This window comes from Carassius auratus, unplaced genomic scaffold (genome assembly GCF_003368295.1).
Source record: "Carassius auratus strain Wakin unplaced genomic scaffold, ASM336829v1 scaf_tig00045620, whole genome shotgun sequence".
NCBI lineage: Eukaryota > Metazoa > Chordata > Actinopteri > Cypriniformes > Cyprinidae > Carassius > Carassius auratus.
This window is the reverse complement of record NW_020526918.1, coordinates 33,219-52,679: the sequence shown is the minus strand read 5'-3', so window position 1 is coordinate 52,679 and position 19,461 is coordinate 33,219. Positions and strand designations below refer to the sequence as shown.

General features: G+C 37.9%; 1 protein-coding gene across 1 annotated transcript in view; it reads right to left on the bottom strand.

Annotated features, from left to right (window-relative positions):
- Positions 1–299: 299 nt before the first annotated feature.
- The window catches only part of arhgef39 (Rho guanine nucleotide exchange factor (GEF) 39), a 37,207-nt gene continuing 18,045 nt past the window's right edge, over positions 300–19,461 (bottom strand). Inside the window, exons 6-12 of the mRNA XM_026255676.1 lie at positions 14,624–14,694; positions 11,888–12,016; positions 9,091–9,320; positions 5,913–6,001; positions 1,392–1,518; positions 1,175–1,287; positions 300–965 (exon numbers count right to left, since the gene is read on the bottom strand). Of these exons, the coding sequence (XP_026111461.1) occupies positions 926–965; positions 1,175–1,287; positions 1,392–1,518; positions 5,913–6,001; positions 9,091–9,320; positions 11,888–12,016; positions 14,624–14,694 (799 nt within the window). The 3' untranslated portion in view covers positions 300–925. The remainder of the gene's footprint in view (positions 966–1,174; positions 1,288–1,391; positions 1,519–5,912; positions 6,002–9,090; positions 9,321–11,887; positions 12,017–14,623; positions 14,695–19,461) is intronic.

The window sequence follows — 19,461 nt, the reverse complement described above, 5'->3', positions numbered from 1 at the left end:
CATGACTTGGAAATCAGTTTTCAAGCTCCCTTATATTTCCAAGATTTTTATGATTGTGTGGAAAGATAACTACAAATATAGTTAACATTAATTAACAAACAAAGAACTAAGAAATACTTAAATATACTTTCTTCTGGTAATAACCTACTACTGATGCTGCAACTGATTCTATCTAACATTACAAACAAACCACTACATGCATGCTGGACCTGAGTGATCAACAATATTCCAGAAGAGGGCAGTGCTCACCAGAGCATGAACAGTAAAAATAGTTGTAGTTTTAGATTTAATGAAGCTTGTTTAGAGCAAATCACTGAGCTTTTATTAAGTCACATGCAAAATATAATATTGGCCAGTGTAACAGAGTTAGTAACAATCACAACCCTAAACGGATCTAACAGTAAAAGTTTAATTAACACAAGCAGACAAGCGTGTATATATTTGCATTAAGTATCGAGAGTATAATTAAAACAACATTCAGTATATATAAAAACAGGTTTTCCCTTTTGTCCAGTGTCTAACAGAGCAAAATCTCATGCAAACCAAAAAATCGTATTGCACCAAATTATTTCATATTAAAAATGTGACGATAAACAGTAATCTATGGTTTTGCACTAAAGTCATTTCTATTCAGAGTCTGTGAATGGATAAAGATTCTGTTACTATACATGATATTTCTGTATTTTTTGTTCGATTTTTGCCATTAATTCTGTAATTCTGTATCGAATTACACTTTAAATAGTAAGACATCTCAGTATAAAAATCTTAAAAGCATTAAGCCTGCATTGCACCATATTCTTTGGCATATGGAAAAAAAAATGCAGCAGTATGTAGTAGATGTACATTGCATTCATCCTAAATCACCTCCACTCCTTCATTCCGTCAGTGGGCAGACCTTCCAGCTCTTTTCCGAATCTGAACCTCCTCACAGTATGACGCAGCTTGATCCAGAAGACTCCTGTGATCTGCATTAACAATGTGAGCGGTATTATGCTATTCAGATTTCCAATGCAGGTACATGTTTTCATATATACACAACATAAAAAGACCTTTTCTTCAGACCATCAAAAAAATCATTACAAGTTTGAGTAAATAATATACTGGTTAAGATAATAGAGATGGCACAGTATTGTTATATCAGAGTCTGCTCACGTGAAACATGCAGTAAAACTACCTTGCAGCAGGAGCTTCATTAGGCTTCAGCCTCTTGGTGGCGCTCTCCCCTGTTAAAGGGACGGAACTGCTGCTTTGACCCCCTCTGTGTTCCCAAACCTCTTCATCCAACATCTGCATTAGAGAAGCCACAAATGTTTAAATGCATGTAATTAACTACGGTAATAACATTAAGAATTTTGACATTAGTTTTAATTAACCATGAAACAACAACTGACCACGGTCCGTTTTATTCCACGTGTTTGCTGCAGTTCTGGAGTGTTCTGACTGTCTGGATCCGATCTGATTGGCCTTCTACACAGCTCGTCTCTCCTGTGCACCACTGTATTCTTTGACTTCAGCTGCCTGGGATGGAAAACGAGACCATCTGTCATCAACTGAACCAGGGAAACAGTTAAGATCAGTCATTAAAACAGGAATCTAGAAGCTGGAGTAGGAAACCACATCATTAGCTCCTCTTTCATGTCATACCTGATGCTAATCTGACATTTTAATACAGATGACAAACTCAGAGCACCTCTTCAAGCTGCAGCTCTTGTTACACTGAGACGTGTTGTACATGTTTGTAAAACTCGTACCTCGCATAGAAAAAAAAAACCTTCCAGCTCTTATTACTGCCGTTTTGAGATGAAACCCAAACAGTATTAACTAGCTACTTTTTAATGATGAAACTGATGAAAACACAAACATAACTGAATTCCAACATGAAATGTGCATTTTTAGGTATTTCTGGTATGACTGTGCGAAGTTTGCTGCAGTAGAGGCACAGTTCACCCAAAAATATTTGGTTTTTATTATGATCTTTTAGTTAAGCACAAAAAAAATAATTTTCCCCTTTAAATTGCATATAATATGAAATTACACAAATTACAGTTAATACTATATGCATTTTAAGGGGGAAATTAAGCTGCAGTAAATTTACATTTTTTGTGTTTAACTGAAATTACAGGAGAAAATGATATACGCCCACTTTTTTATAATACTACTCAAAATAAAAAGAATAATTTAGCATTTAAATAATAATTTAGACACACATATGAACTGTAGGATTAAGAAAGTGGCAGAAAAAACAACAACTAAAAAGTATGAGAAAGATAAATTAAAAATAATGTTTAAAAAATTCTTCATATTATTATTCATTATTGTTAATAAATGATTACAAAATAAACGGATGTATTTTCACTATCCGTGGATCAACAGTACATTATTTTTTTATGGATCAATATATATTTTTTTATAATAATAATAATAATAATTATTATTATTATTTAAAAAAAAAAGACAAAGAAAGTGACAAGAGTGTTAAACTGGGATGGTTAACTAAATCAGAAGTAGAAGAAAATAAAAGTTAAGTAACTAAAAATGTTCTGAATTTCAGTCCTCTAAAACACACTGATCATTACCTTCTTTTTTTTTTGATCCGACACGAGACAATGTGTCTATAGTGCAGGATATTTGTGTGTGTTTTTTTCTGGTGCCATGAAAGGGGAGTATTTGGTTTGTATAGGAGGCGTCTATCTGACCATAGAGTCGAGTGGATCTGCCTCGATGAGAGATGCTCAGTTTTGTCATAAGGCTCCAGCCGCCTTCACCTCATGTCATCGAAACCATCGACTGCAAGGTGATTGAGTCCCTATGGCAACAACTCATACTGGTGTGTATCTGCATATGTGTGAGTGAAACTTAAACCATGTTCATCTTGTATAATAATATTCCTCTAGTGAGGAAAACCCCCCAAAACATCACAGATATTACAAGTAAAACCTCTCAGCTGTACAATGTATCATACTCTGGCTAACTTTTTTTTGTATGACTGAATTGGTGATGTTGAGTTTAAGGCATATGGCGAAGGAAATTGGAGGGAATGATATGTTCTTAAGTTTCAGATGCCTTTAAGGGCCTCGATACATTTGTGGTCTTGAGTCAATAATCAGTGGCATCAAGATTACTGGTATGCAACAACTGAAAATAAGCTCATAGATTGTATTTCCCAAACACAAGCAATAGCAATAACATAATCCCGTATCAATAACGGGAATCTGATAGTGTTTCATGAAAGGAAACGATTACATTTGCATTGAAGATAATCATGGAGTGGAATGAATACAAAATCTGAATGGCAGTTGAAAGTCATGTGACACGGATCAGTGTCATGGCTTGTGTCAGATATGAAGGTAATTAAAAAAGGACACAAATGGATCCCACAATCTAAATGGGTCAAATAATGATACATTAGGTTTCTATACCGCAAAGAAAAAATAAATAAATGAGGACAAAATGGTAAAAACTGAGTAAAAACTGGGTTTGGGGTTGTTGGCGGGTCCATTTCTCAAATGTCAGAAATTTCAAGGTAAAACAACCGTCTGGATAATATAAAGTGAATTGAATTCAAATAAAACTATATATATATATATATATATATATATATATATATATATATATATATATATTAGTGCTGTCAAAATTAGCGCGTTAACGCATTCGATTAATTTGAAATATTTAACGCGTTAAAAAAAAATAACGCAATTAACGCGGTTGCAGTTTTTTTATTTCCAGTTGTGGCCTATGTGTGTTCAACGTGCAAAGAAATATGGATAAGACCAAGGAAGGACTTTTAGACGGAAAGTTTCAGTATAAAACTCTGCCGGATTACTCTTCAGTCTGCCACAAGAAACATTACTCTTCATTTAGTCTGCCACAAGAAACAGCAACATTAAAATCATGAACTCAAATGTCATTGTTTTAAAAAAAAAAAACAATGACTGTAACAGTGCGTAAATCAGACCTTTCTGTACCGCTAACGTTAATAAGCTTAAAGGAAAATAACGAAATAATTGTGTAGCGGAGTATTTTTTGTACACAGTGCCGCGAACTGTCAATCACTCCTGTGCGCGTGCATCACTGTCCTCGCAGCTGCAGCAACTTGCGCTCTCTCTCTTCATCAAGCTTTAAAACAAAAAGGGGACAAAAAGATCATATTGTCTTTGTGCATAGGCTATAGATTAATTAGATAAATGAATATCTAAATTTGTGCCTTGCCGTCTACGGTATTTTTTTAGAACTTAGAAAAAAGATGCTGCAGCCAATGAGCAGCCAGCGGGGGCTGCAGGACGACTCAACCTCCGCAGACAGTTTTTAATGTTTATCAGACAATAAATACTCAAGATTTTGCTTTAGTATAACTCACAACGAGTTTCACACACCTTCTCCGGCCACGTTGAGTTGTTGACACTTAACAGTGGGAAAAGCGACACATGCGCTATTCACTTGTATAACTTAAGGGTGAATGGGTAATGTAGTTTATGCTCTGGGTGGGATGAATTAGGAAGCTTGCATTGTGAAGGGCGCTCTGAAAATCGGCAGTGCAGGTAAAAGATTAAAACCTCTATTAAAACAGATGTCCAAATGAGCGCTAAAAGCACGTTCTGGGCGCACGGAGAGGTGGCGGTACGCTCAAGAGCTATATTTGGAAGTGGCTGTACTGAGTACCTGTGCGTACTGGCCCACTTAAAGCACTGGCAATGACTATACTTTGGAATTTTTTTGCAGTCCACTTAGAATTCAACATGGAAATCATTTTTGTTTTTTATTGGCATTGATTGTTTTGAAATTCAAATGGTACTTACATGCCTGTGTTTTTATTTCTGTAATAAATATGGCTTTCAAGCCAACAGTTAATTTGGAGGATATTGATGGTTTATTACAGGTATGTTGTTTACATGAGAAAATCTGTGTTACAAGTTAAACAAAAATTCCAATAAACAATCATATTTTGAATTTAAATAGTTTCTTTGTTTTGAGTTTACATTAATTATTTACATTTTACATTTACATATCCAAAAAGTTTCAGTCTTTTAATTGCGATTAATCGCGATTAATCGCGATTAATTTTAAAAAATTGTGCGATTAATTAGTTAATTTTTTTTAATCGATTGACAGCACTAATATATATATATATATATATATATACATACACACACACACACACACATACACGCACACACACACAGATGTTTGTTTTTGTGAAATGAGGGGACATCCCATAGGCGTGATGGTTTTTATACTGTAGAAACTGTATATTCTCCTTGCCCTTCACCAACCCTACCCCTAACCCCAACCCTCACAGGAAACTTTGTGCATTTTTACTTTCTCAAAAAAACTCATTCTGTATGGTTTATAAGCGTTTTGAAAAATGGGGACATGGGTTATGTCCTCATAAGTCACACTCTCCTTGTAATACCCGTGTCATACCCATGTCATTATACAGGGTTGTGTCCCGACATGTCACAAAAACATGCCCACACACACAGTGTTCCCCCTCATACAGTAGCGATCACCTCTGACCTCAGCTACCACATCCTGTCCAGCTCAGTCTCTAATTGTGTTCCCCTGGGCCTGTAGGTTGGGCAGAAGGCCACATGTGAGGAGCTCCCCCACTATGAAGATGGCACGAGTTGACAGTTTATCCCTCCCAATCACTCAGACAGTGCTAAACTAATTAGCCTAGCCTTAGAGTTGGGACTGTCCCCTGTGACGAGCTCGGCCCATGTCAACCAGGCCCTGCCCTCAGATCCTGTGAGAGAGTGAAGGCCACTGATGTTATGCTAACACCGACTACAGCGTAAAAGGCTGATGATTATGAGTTGTGTTGATGTTTTAACGTCACAGTCTTGGTGGATTGACATTTTTGGGCTGGTAACCTGAATTTTGAGTATCCCTGTGTGGACTGATATACTCACCCGATTGCCAAGCAGAGGCTACGGTACCAATCATTAATGTCCACCTGATCATCTGACATTAGAAGTAGTTTGGCCCTGGCGAAGGTCAACTAGAAGAGAGAAAATATTCAGTTGGAGGAAGAGATTGGGAGTTTGTGTGTGATAGAAACTGCTGAAGGACATTGAAAAGCAGTGAATTTGGTGGGATCATTTTTCAACTGATTAAGCATTTGTTTCTTAGGTATAAGGGTCAATGAAATATGTTCATGTCGTATATTCATTTATTCAGAAATGCATTAAACCTCTTCTATGATGACCATGCTTTTAATTTTTGAGAAACTGACGTTTTTGGTGGGCACAATTGGCAAGTAATTAAAGTCACAATATTATGATGAAGAAAAAAAACGTAAAATAATTACAAACGCTTTTAAATGTTGGCATTATAAATAAAAAAACCACTCATATATATTTTAATATATAAAATTACTTTTTACTAAAACTTCTCAAAAATGGTCTTTCAAAGGCATATGAAACCAACATTTGTTGTTGTGCACATAATTCCATTGGATCACTAGAGGGCGTCCATGAACTAGTTTTTTTTAGCATTGCCTCCAGTGTTTACACGGACCACGGTCTCAAAATCTCAAACATTTGTGATCTTACAATTCACAGTACTCACTTCACAGTTCTTCAGGCATATAGCCTAAAGACGTAAAGGACGAACAGCCACAATTAGGCATTGTAAAGGCTTAACTGGCCTTGAGATTAATTTTTTTTTGCACACACCATTGTATGTGAGACAACTTAATCCATCCACAAAGCATTACAGAACACTGGCACACAGATGTGCCAGTTGATGCTCTCAGCTGCTAATTTGCCAATGATCTGCACTTCGAGGACAAGTTTTGTGAGCTCTGCACATCTCAGATGGCTCATCCTTGAGTCAACAGCAATTACCATCACTCATCCGCACTGAGCAGACTTTACTGCTAGATTACACATGTCAAACAAGACAACGGGAACCATCCAACCCCAAACAAAGGCAGAGGCATTATCCTCAGAATAATTACAACAGGGACCCATTAGCGGATTATAATTGGGGCCTTGAAAATATTAAATGACCTTTCGCATTTACCTGAGGCCGCCCGAGTGGAGGAAATGGCAGCAGTTACCGACAGCATATCAATAATCAGGCTTAATCTTTATTACGGCTGGGGACAGAATCGCAATGATGAGCAGAGCCAGGTCTTTAATGGACACCTGGTAAAAAGTAATGACGGTCCGGGGTGGGGTGGTGGGGGGTTGGCTTGTTTCTCATTAGGTATTAAATAGATTAAGATTTCAAATGAACCATCATCAAAAGTATTATCTAATTACCGAGTTCAGTGAGCGAGGCAAAGCGGAGCACGATATTAGGGGTCCGCCGCACGGGGAGACGGGTGGCCTGATCTATGCACAAATATATTCCACTTCTATTGCGATGCGGTAATTAGGGATTTGTCAGGAAATTTGACCCTCTTAGGTAGAAATTACTTTGTATAATGCATACGGTGGAGCATGGAGGCTCTTCGACGCACATAATTTCACTTGATTATTTATACATCAAAGGGAATGGATGCAGAATAATATTCAAGGAGGCGGAGGAAGAAAGACGGGGAGCCGCGAGAGGAAGCTGGAGAGACGAAAAGAGAAGATGGGAAATGCGAGAGATAGAGAAAAGGAGGGAAGAAATTATCCGTATAAAAACATTCTCTCATCTAGACAAATGGATAGAAGAGAGGGAGCCAGAATTTTCATAACGCATTTTCCTCTACTACTACTACTTTCAAACTTTGCATATAGATTGCCATGGCATTTCCAGCTGTCAAATGTAATTTTGCTCTAATTCTTCACGGCCTGGCTGGGGTGGGGCCAGAGAGCGCTGACAGCCTCTTTCCCCTTCGGTCCTGGTGGGAGGCGGGTGGATCAATAATGTGTCCTTATGAGAAATTACACCTAATGCTATTGAGTATGCATTTGAGGCCTCTGTGGGATAACAGGCTAATGAAATGCCATTTCTAGCCATTAGATAATATGTTGCCTCGGCCGCGGCCCAAGCGGAGGAGAGGAGAGGAGTGTGGAGCGCCGACAGGCTTTCGGGAAGATGCTTTTTCACAGTTCTTTACAGCTGATGGCCTTTTTCCACATGCCAAAAAAGCATACCTGCAACATGATAGTGTGGTAGTTCTGGGACCTTAAATGTCAATGTCAATATTGTAAAACATCAAAGGGCCAAATTGCCATTCAATCTTTGAGCATTAAACACATTTCTCAGATTCATGGTATTTTATAACCAAAATAAGAGAATAAATTTCTGTATACTGATCAGACTAGGCACTTCCAAAACCCAAATTGCATCACATAAACGCTTTTGTGGTGTACGATACAGTCGTCTGAATGTTTTATGAGAGTGCAGAGATAATTTAGACAATTTGTCACACAGCAGCAGCAGCACAGAGACCTGGAAAGAGATCAAGCCATGTGGAGACATTAAAACTTGAAGCCTTATGAGGACCTCGAGTAATTAGTGCAAGAATGAGAATGATAGCTTGATCATTTTTGCTAACTTGAAGATCAAGGCATTCTGAGAACACCAAGTGTGGGGAGGGACATACTGTACGGTTCATATATATTTGATGGATTTCAACAGTGCCTATGAGGAATTTTAATGGATAAACGTGTTATACTCCACAGAATTGGGCTTGAGAGAATACACTGATCCACCAATAAAAATGGAATGCATTGATTACATAAATCTAAAAATCAATTATAATTATTCCAATAATATCTAATGTATTGTGCATTCAATCATTTTCAGTTCACCCAAATCCCCATCTGACGGGGATGCATGTAATGAAGCAGGAGATGCATTTTTTAAACCTCCTGCTTCATTAGGAGAACCTTCCGTTATTAGGATAAATTTTCCAAAATGCAGAGATAATCATAAGTATGCCAGTAGTAAGTTGATTTCCAAGAAAAGTGTGAACACTGTCATAAGATTAACTTCACACAGATTACTTTTAGTACAGTTGGTGGTTCAGGAGTACCACACTTCATACCAAAATATCTGAACTGAATTATTAACCAGATTCAGATTTTAATAAAATAAATCCATCTGACTTATAAACATGGCAAACTCCATCCGATTGTTTAAACTTACACTAATAAGGCCTCCCTGGCTTTTGGTGTGGCCGAAGACTTTGTCCACTGTGCACTCTTTTAATGGGTAGATTCGCTGGCAGGCAAACTTATCCCCATTGGTAGGATGTATGGGACTGCACGGTTTGGCCTGGAGCAGGATGTCAGAGAAAAGGTAAAACATCTTAGGTTTTGCCTCCGTGCCTTTAGGGGGCACTGTCTTCAGCCAGCCTTCCCGAATATACCACCTCCCTAAGACAAGAAGAGATAACAGGGAAATAGTTGAAGGACTTACCTATTGTATACCTTAAAAGTCAATTTCAAGCAGAGAATAAAAAGCAGAAGGTTTACATGACACGGAAAAGAGACAACCAATCTCCCTTCCCGGTGATTGGCAGTTGCATGATGGAAACTAAATTAGATGCTGACATTTGGATAGATAAGATGAAATTTCATTCCTGCAACTGATTCCTTAATTGCCCCAGTGAACCTTGTGATTGCAGCTCTGGCGATAGCAAGAGTGCGGAGCTCAAAATGGATGCTCTGAGCGACAGGCGAGCACTCTATGATTAGCAGAGAGGTCAAGTTGGGGTCAAACGGCTTTTTAAAAATGCCACAGGTTTAATATGAGGCAACAATGAAGACATTCTGTGATACTGCCAGGTGACATGTGCAGATTGGATTTAATGGTTTCTTTGGCTTCTTTTAAAGTGGTAACATGGATTTACATGGTCAAGTTCCATCTGGATCATGCAGGAAAGTCATTCCTGATGATTTCAGTTGCACATCCACAATACTAATAAGTGTACAAACTCAATAACAAGCACCCAGTGCCAAAAAAAAAAAAAAAAAAAACATCAGGTAAAATGGGAAAGAAACCCAGCTTCTGTTTAATGTGAAACTGTATGCCTCTTCCTCAAATATCCATCCCTGGTTTGGACTGACATATCCAAGGAAGGCGTCATCAGCTCAGTTCAAAGAGCAGGAACTTGAGATCTCCCTCTTCATGTTGAATGCTTTCAACTTTCCCTGTCAAAGAACACCTCCGCCCAGCTACAAAGGACCTAGTGGTTTGCAGGGTGCTAAACGTTGCACTACAAAGTGGCCGGGGTCCTCCTGATGTGACCATGCCAAAGACCCAGAGACACATAAAAGCACTTCTTGATTTGAAAGTGATGGAATGGCAAATCAGATCATTGTTAATTTTGAGAAGTTTTTGTTGGAGAGGTTACCCTTTCATGCCAGTTAAAATGGGATTCAGGTGTTCATCTACAGTATTCAAAGCCCAGGAGCCCTCTTTAAAGTTGTGGTCTGATTTAGGTTACTCAACTGTATAAACAATTGTGACTTTAAGGCCGAAACACTATGTGGGTACATGAATGGAGGCAATCGTACCAATGTGAACTTGACAATCACACAATGCTGGATTCATTGCCGCAAGTACGAGTAAATGACGGTCTTCTATGGTTGTGGTGCATTCATGTCATGTTGGAATTACTGTAATTACGGGATGTAAAGTCTGTACATTCTCAGTCTACAAGTTGTAATTTCAAGCTCTATGTGAATGTGTGAGTCCTTTATCCAAGTCAGAATCCTGTAATTATGGTAATTGGTCACTCTTCTATTTTGGACCAACAACTTATGGCAGATAAAACAATACAAGATACCTGAACAATAACACTTCTGGATTAATGGCAGTGAAAATTGTCATAAGATTTGCACTTAACTGACTGAGGGTGGGGGGGGGGGTTGTAGTGCCATCCAAAGGACATGGAATGGTCTCATCTTTCGCTCTTTGCCTTTCTATTACGCTCTGCAGGTCGAAGAGTTCCAGCTTGGCCCTTGGAAAGCTGTGGTGGCGGCAATGTACTGTCGTGGACTCCAAGGAAACAGACAGTCTGTCTGCCGTATCAATGTCCCATTGATTCAAGCTTTGCGTCTGAGAATTACACTGCCCTTATCTCCAAGCCGGCCACTTAATATTGTTCAGGGGCTCAGAAGCCTCTCATCTGTCAAGCATCATTTTCGTTAGGGCACATTTGAGGAAACGGAGGGGTTGGGTGAGATAAGCTGGGATGGCCTGGTTTGGTTCGGCCTTCTGAAGTCAGAAAAAGTGCAAGTGGAAGAAAAGAATCCTTATTGGACAAGAGAAAGGACCTCTGTAGAATTCTAGAGTCCTGGAAAAACAGGATGAGAGGGTTTTTTTACACTCTTCCTACATCCGGAACTGTGTGAAATGACCCCAGTGCTCGTTGGGTATTCACCGCCAGCCTTCCAACCACCTTTGTGCAAATACAAACTCTCTCTCGCTCCCTTTTTTCCCAACTTCCTTTTTATCTGCCGGCCCACAAGATGAGGAGAGGCACTAATTGGTCCTGAGGGAGATTGGCAGGCCAAGTCATTCAAGACAAGGCCCTATCTGTCTTTTTCTCTCTCTCCCTTCCTTCTCCATCTCCTTCTCTTTAGTTTCACACATGGGCATTGTCCCTTGGGATAAATAAGAAGGAAGAAAGGACCTCCACTCCACAAGTACCAAAAGAGAACAAAGATGGAAAGAACTGACTTAAGACACACTTTCCTTCCATTACCAATTAGCGGTGAGAACTTGTCAATAAATTCAGTTAATTCTCTCAATGGAGACTACGATTGTGCCTGGCAAAAACAAACCCACCTCTATTGATAATGGGCAAACAGCTGGGTCTCTTTTAAACAAGACTACTTTTCAAGAGTCTTCCACCTAACCTCCTTTATCCGCTTAACTCTCTGGCTCTCCACGGAGCTCTGGGAGATAAAAAGAATGGAAGATCACAGTCTCTAACCTGGAGTCAGGATTCTGGTCTTTCGGCCCTTCAGCTGTTTCTGTACTCTGCGCAGCTGAAGGTGGTTCTCATGGCTGCGAGCGTTGTCCTGGATCCGCTGGGCCACCTCTGAGACGGCTTTCACTGCCTCTGCACCGAGAGGACACATGGCATAAACAGCAGGAGGGACTGAATGGATACATAACTAAACTGTGCAGGCACAACAAACTAAAATTTCACCATATGCCAAGCACACAATGAAAGACTGAATCATGTCACACTGTGTACATTTAAAAACAGTTTTTTTTTTTTAGTTTTCTGTCATGTAGGTAAACACTTCACATGACTATGACACATTGCAGATAAGGCGCATCAATGAAACCAGATTTCGAAACCTTATTTGACATCAAAAAGTGACAAGCTTCAGTCTTGTGTGTTTGTTCACAGATTTATTACTGACTCCACATTCAGTAATGAACATGTTTAAATGCATAATTGTTTGTGTGTACTAATGGCATTGATGTAATGCAAATCTATGATCTATTGTAAATAACAACAATATATGCACTTCTTTGTAGTGTTAAATCATTACCCTAACTATATAATTTGATGGTTTCACAAAAAAGTACACATAGTTCATTATGAACACGAGTGTGCCCTTTTTATGCAATTTTGAATTTATTACGAGTCTCAAACGAGTAATACAACAACATGACACACTAATAAGTGCACACCCATAGGCAGTCATGCATTATGCAGACTGCATTATTGCATATGATAATAACGGTTTGTTTTTGGCCTCCACACAATGTTTGATTTCACCATCAACCCCCTGGAGAAAGATGAGGGTGCATTAACGCATCCAAAAACCACTGATTAGGTGAAGACCTTGCCATAGGATGTTGTGCTAGCCATCAAACGCACAAGGCCTACACATCTGAAACTTTTGTGTTTGCGTCTGTCTGATAAACATGGTTTCTGTACAAAACTGATTTCTGCAGGTTCATTGGTTTATTGGAAGCAAGCTGTTGCAATAAAAAGCGTCAAAAAGCATAAAAGCGTCAAAACGTTATCTAAATGTAAATTGAAACCAACATTTTTTGAGAAAACATTTCACCAATTCCCGTACCGGGAATTCATTAACTAATTAAGACATCAACTCATTAAGAAAAAAAAACAAACAAACAAGAAGATGGATCCTAATTTTAAACCCAGCTTTGATCTTATTGACTAACAATTCAGACTATGAACACAGCGTTCGGGGCGTTTGCTTCATAGTAAAATAATCTTTAGAACAATTACAAGCAAAAGCAAACAAAGTGACTTTTTAGAGATGACTGGGCCTCTCTATGTACGTCTCTCAGTCCTTCCCTTTTAAGAAAACTCTCTATAATTATGTTTCAACAGAGCTATGGCTGATGCATTATTAATCCCATCTCATTTCACATTCTACGAACACTTTCTCTCGGTCTTCTTATTTTAGACATTCAGTATGTTTAAACAGAACTCGGTCCGAGGAGTTCTCGAGTGTTAACTTTTTTAAATTAACCTTTGACAGTCTTTTGCGGACGAGTTCAGAAGATACTTGGCTGTAGGCAAATACAGAAGTTGGAAATTCCAAAACGCATGCAATTGACGTATGCAGCAACTCTGATAATTAAAACAGTGGCGCTTCGCTACATACGAGAAAAAAAAAAGAAAAAAAAAAAAAGAAAAAAATCAACACACAAAAAGAAAACTGGAAAACAACAACAAAGGCTGTTCCACTGCTAGTTTGCTTAATAAGATCAATATAATTTGTCTGGGGTTGTTTTTAAATAATTCCCTTTACAATATGCCCAGGCTGGTTGAGGAAACCTTTTCTATTTCTCTCTCTTCAAAAAAAAAAAAAAAAAAAAAAAAAAGCTAGTGAACTTAAAAAGCAGCTCTAATGAGAAGAGGAAGAGGCAACGGAGGGCCAAATCTGGATACGTACCTTCATCTTAGAATCAGGGGCTGTTTTAATTTGTAAGCAAAAGCAGCAAGCAACCAATGAGATTTTAATTGATACACATAAATAATTCCTTGTGTACACTGGCTCTTAAGTGGGATTTGCTGTTTATTTGACGATAGAAATGAGTCATTATCGGGGCTTCTGTTGATGCCGGAGATTTTATTTATTTATATTTCACATGGTTGATATCCTCAGATCTGGTCTCTATTAATTATGTCAAAATCCACATTGGGAATTTAGACTCACGTTAAGCTATGCCATACTTTCATCTTTGGCAAGCAAAGTCACCCGATAACCCAAGAACAATGCGTGAGCGCTACAACGGGCCCAGAGTTGTTCTTTGTTACCCTAACAAAGACAAGGGAGGCTGTCTTTTTTAGGCTGCCAGCTTTAAAACTTTTTTCCTTTTAAGACACAGGTTTGTTTTGGCACTGTATGAAACGATTTCAGCTTTTGCACCTTCTTCAACAGGCCATGGTATCCTCTGCAATGCTTATCTCTGCAAAGCACCTCATCATCACAAACACGTTGAGTGATCTCTTTTTAGATTGCTCTGTAAGTGACAAACTAGAGTGGAAAGCAAATTTGACAAGCATAACAAGTGTGACTGGGTGAATGCGATTCTGCAGCTTGATATAGATCCTGACAATAAAGATAAAATAAAATAAAAATCTAGACAGGCTAAACCCATCAACATTTTTGTCACAGAGCGCAAAAAGGATAAGAGAGTGTTTGTCGAACTGCGAGACGGCGGTGCCTCTTACTTGAAAGCTGCTGAAACTCTGGGTTGTCTGGACCGGTGTTCTCTGTCAAGTCCCTCAAGAAATGCTTGTACCTAAAAAAGCAACAAACAAACAAAACACGGCACAGGCTTAATGCAACGTTTCTATAAATACACCCTTAAAGCGCAAGAGAAGGTAAGGTACGGAGGTCGGACAAGTGCTGTCATCGTAAGACGACGTTACTCACGTTAAGACACGTTTAAGAAAAAAAGCTTTTCTTTTTGAAAAGGAATAAAGAGCCATTCAGCCTACAAAATTACACTAATGTGCCGGATTTCTGCTTCCTCCAACAATGCGGCGGAACGGAGTTTGTGCTATTTTATAAGGATGAGGAAAGGATTTGAAGGAGGAAAAATGAGAATGTATTTCTTTTGTCAGGGTCGCACAAACAAGTGCACGGGGTCAAACTTTACATTCTCCTCTGTTCAGAATTTTTTTTTTATATTGATTATTGTGCTATTCTCCTGATGACACAAAAAGGTTATAAATGGCTGGGCAAATCAAGGGCCTAATTAAGGAAATGACCCCTATTGCAAGGTGAGGGCCAAATTGAGAGAGGAGAAAATTTGGTGGTAATTCATTTCATGTTTCAGGGGTGGAGATAAAGACTGGAGATTACGGTTCACTTAAGCAGAACTCCAGCGACTAGAGACATCAAAGGCCTCTTTCAAATGAGAAGGCTCTCAGAAAAAAGTTCGTCACAGTTGGGAATATGATTCTCTACACTTTTCTCTACTTCGATTGCAGTGGAACTTGAAAAGTTTTGGAGGGAGTGCATTAGCATTACACAGGTGTATGCAGGCAATTGCTGTAGCAATCGAAGACACATTCCAGCAAAGAACATTAAACTAAATATCATATGCATTCATTAAGCATAATAAGAGTGATTTATTTCATGCTAGGAGCTTGATCAGTTGTATTAAAATAAAAATACAGCCAAAAAGGAAATAGATATTAAAATATTTGGATACAGTATTACTTCAACCAAAAACTATTCACAATAAGATAGATTTTGACTTCAAAAATACATTTCAGTGCTCGCAAAATATTCTCGGCATTTCTGGCACCAAATTTCACGTCACGTCCACCGTTTTAGATGTTGTCAGAAAAACTGGGGCGTCTTTAGTCTGTCTTAAACGTCCTCTCAACTCCACCGTGGCATCTTTCTTTGGTGCCGATCCCCGCAGGCTGAAAAGTTAAGTTCGAATATTCCCGTTCCCTGAGAACTATGCTAAGTGGCAGAGCTGGGGCCTTTTTAATTGGAGGAGTGTGAAGTGAAGATCGTTACAGCCGTAGTCTCTTTTTCCCTGCGGCCATGTCGAAATTATGTAAACAGTGGTGGCAGCCGTCAAGACGCCAATGTCACCCATCACCAGTGACAACCATAGAGGGGGGTAGAGGAGCACAACTTCTGACACAAGATTTTAAGAGGGTTGCGACTACAAGGCCAAAGAGAGAGAGAGGAGAAACGTCTGATACAGGGCTTTCTGACTTCCCCTTTTCGGCCCTCCCTCCCTCCCTCTCAGGACTTCAGAGGTGATTTGATAAACATTTTCAGGCAAAACAGTCAGTTTGAGTACAGGATGTGTATTTATTCACAGCAGGGCTTGTGGGATATCCTGCAAAGCTTCTCATGTTAAAAGCTGAAGTCGAAAAATGTATTCAATTAAAATTCATGATAATTTTGCCACATGCAAGTGTTAAATGGCCTCATCTGATTACATTTTAGATCCCTGTTTTTATGAAATATATGTAAGATTTAAAGATCTAGTATTTAACAAAACCCAATGCAAGGAACTTGTTAGATGCAAAGAAATTTTATGTAGAGTTTGTATGTAGTTTGTTAAAATCGAAATAAAATTATTATCATATATATATATATATATATATATATATATATATATATATATATATATATATATATATATATATATATATATCTGATTAACTGAAAGACTGGAGTTTTGAAAAATCTAGGCAACATCTAGAAAATAAACAAATAAAAGAAAAACTAAATCTATTAAATTAAATTACAAAATTAAACGATTACCTGCAAAATCTTCAGTAAAACGAACAAACAACAAACTTTTCTGCTTGTTCTGTTTTTAGATATATTAAATAAAAAAACTGCCTAAATGAAAACTAAAGTAAACAGGCTTACTGAACACGAGAAAAACTAGAGCAGTAGTGTATTCCTCGTTAGAAATGAAAGAAAAGAGGAAACCAAACAAGCCCCAATTAAGCCTCCTTCTATTAAAAGGCACTTAAAAAGAGAAATAATCTTATTTCTTTTTCTTCTTGTCTCATCTTGTAGTAACAAATACATTACCGGCATTATCAACCACGGATGCCCTTATTAGGGACAGGGAAAGAAATCTAATTAAAGCTGCAGAGTAACAAAAAAGGGAATGGCCTAATGAGCATTATTAAAGCACATTCCAAATAATGTAAACGGAACTTGCTCGTTTAGCTGCCCTGTCCCACTCATTAGCGAGCAAAGCAAAGAAAAGATAACAAGACAATCACGTAATCTGAAGCGTATTTATAACAGTTCAGATATTCTAATGAAGAGGAAAGCTAGCCTAGTTACCGGCGCTTGCCGTGCTAATTCCTTTGTAATATGCAAATGAAACAAGCTTCACGTTTTCATTCTCTTCCTCCAGAACGCCACTCCCCACACCACCGCAGCAGATACGAGGGGTCACCTGGTAGTTACACACGTCAGCGCACGAGAGGATGAGGAGGAAATATTTGTCTAATTATTTGTCTTTAACCATGTGCATTAAAGATTCAAATTCCTAATTAAGAGACAACTGTCACTGTCAGGCTCCTGCATGGGTTATTGAACACTGCATTGGCTGGTGAACAATTACTGCTCTTTAATAGCTGCAGATGTATGAGCATTGAGCACATCGACTTTGAAGGCTCCAAGACGTCAACTTCTGCAATTAAATTATAACAAAACGCATATTGTGTTAAGAGTACATTGGGATTGTATGAAGAATGTGGCTTTTTTTTGAGTTGGGATGGGAGTCACAATATGTTGGATTTGATTGCATGAAGTTCATGCATAAATAAATGTCTTTTTTTTTTTTTTTTATAAAATCAATCCAATCTTGAACATCACATGCTGTAAATTTATTTTTGTTGTAAATAAAACAAAGATGATTGGTATGTTTACCAAGAAAATATGATTTAAGTTTTTCTACTTCGAATTTGTGTATTCAATTTGTTAACTGCCATTTATATACAAATATATAAATAATCTGATGTTATTACATATATAAAAAGATTCTGATGTTATTATCTGAAAAACATCAGGAAAAATAAAACAAATGAAAAAAAAAAACAACAAGAACTTTGCTCCGTTTTTATTTAACACACAAAAGGAAATACTATTTCAGGATTTTTACTTTGAAATTTCATGTTTAATTTGATGTGTTACTTGCTGTTTGTAAATTAATCGAAATATGACATATAATAATATAATAAAATGTAAATAAATAAAATAAAATTACTTTTTGTTCTTTGAAATTTCACATTTAGAAATAAACAACAACAAAACTTGAAAACCTCTGTTTTTTCTTAGCAAGGTTAACCATCTTGCTAACTGTCATCTTGCTAACACGAAAACATCTGCAGCCTACAGAAAGAATTTACCATTTCAGTTTTTCTACTACAATTTTTTTTTTTTCCAGTGTACATGAAAAAACTGAAAATATCTTCTTACAGGTTGGGAACAACATGAGGATTCATTTTCATTTCTGCAAGAACTCTCTCTTTTAAATAATATCAATTATAAAACTGAGTTACAGTATCCCACAAACAAGTCATCTTGATTGGATAGTAAGAATTTTCAGTGTATTAAACCTGCTAATTGGGGCGGGGGAGTAAAAAGTTCCCTCTGAAATGATATGTGCTGAGAAAACTTGCTATGCACACAAACAATGATCTTAATAAACAAAATAACAAGCTTAGATGAATATAATGCCACAGCAGCAGTTTGAGAAGAGTTTTACAAGTTTTTCACCGCACTTTGACTGTTCCCGAGTGCCTGAACCTAATTAACAAAAGCCAAGACATAAAGTAGATTGTCTGATAGCTTCCAAGAATTTCAATAAGTCTTCTCTGCTTGGGAGCCAAGCATTGTAGTAGGCTGAGGTCAACATATCAAGGATGACAGGATGAGGGTAATGTTATATTTAAGGGATCAATACTTGTTCTGAGAGTAAATATATTAAATAAAAAGTGCTTTTACAAGACTGAAGAAACCTGTAGTGCTCATTCGAGTGATCTTTGGCATTACCCATTTGAACAGATCAAAAGAAGAGAGGAGGTGAGTTCACCCGAGGTCTTGTTTTAAGACTAAACCATAGATATATGAAGGATGCGACCTCTCAACTTCCATGTAAAAGCGAGCGACGTCTCAATAGCACAGGAGGACAGCGCTACAAAGCTGCTTTTAAATGAGTTCAATCAACACCTTCGCAAACAAACACAAATGGTGTGAAAACCTCCTGAACTCCTCATTATGTTGTGTTTGAAGCACCGATTGAATTGAACCCATCTGCTGTGTAAGCACAGGCCCATATAACAGCCCTGACACTATCGGATACATAATGGCTCAGCTCCATTAACACGAGTCCTCCTCCGCTCTCTGCATGTAAAAGAGACACGTCCATGACCTTCTGACCCGCTCCGAGCGACGAGTTCCGCCACAAAGTGAAAGATTAACCTCTTATATGGAACTTCTCTACGTCGATTTTGAGGATGTTCAAATCCATTATAGAAATGTAGAAGTGTGTAAAAAAAAAAAAAAA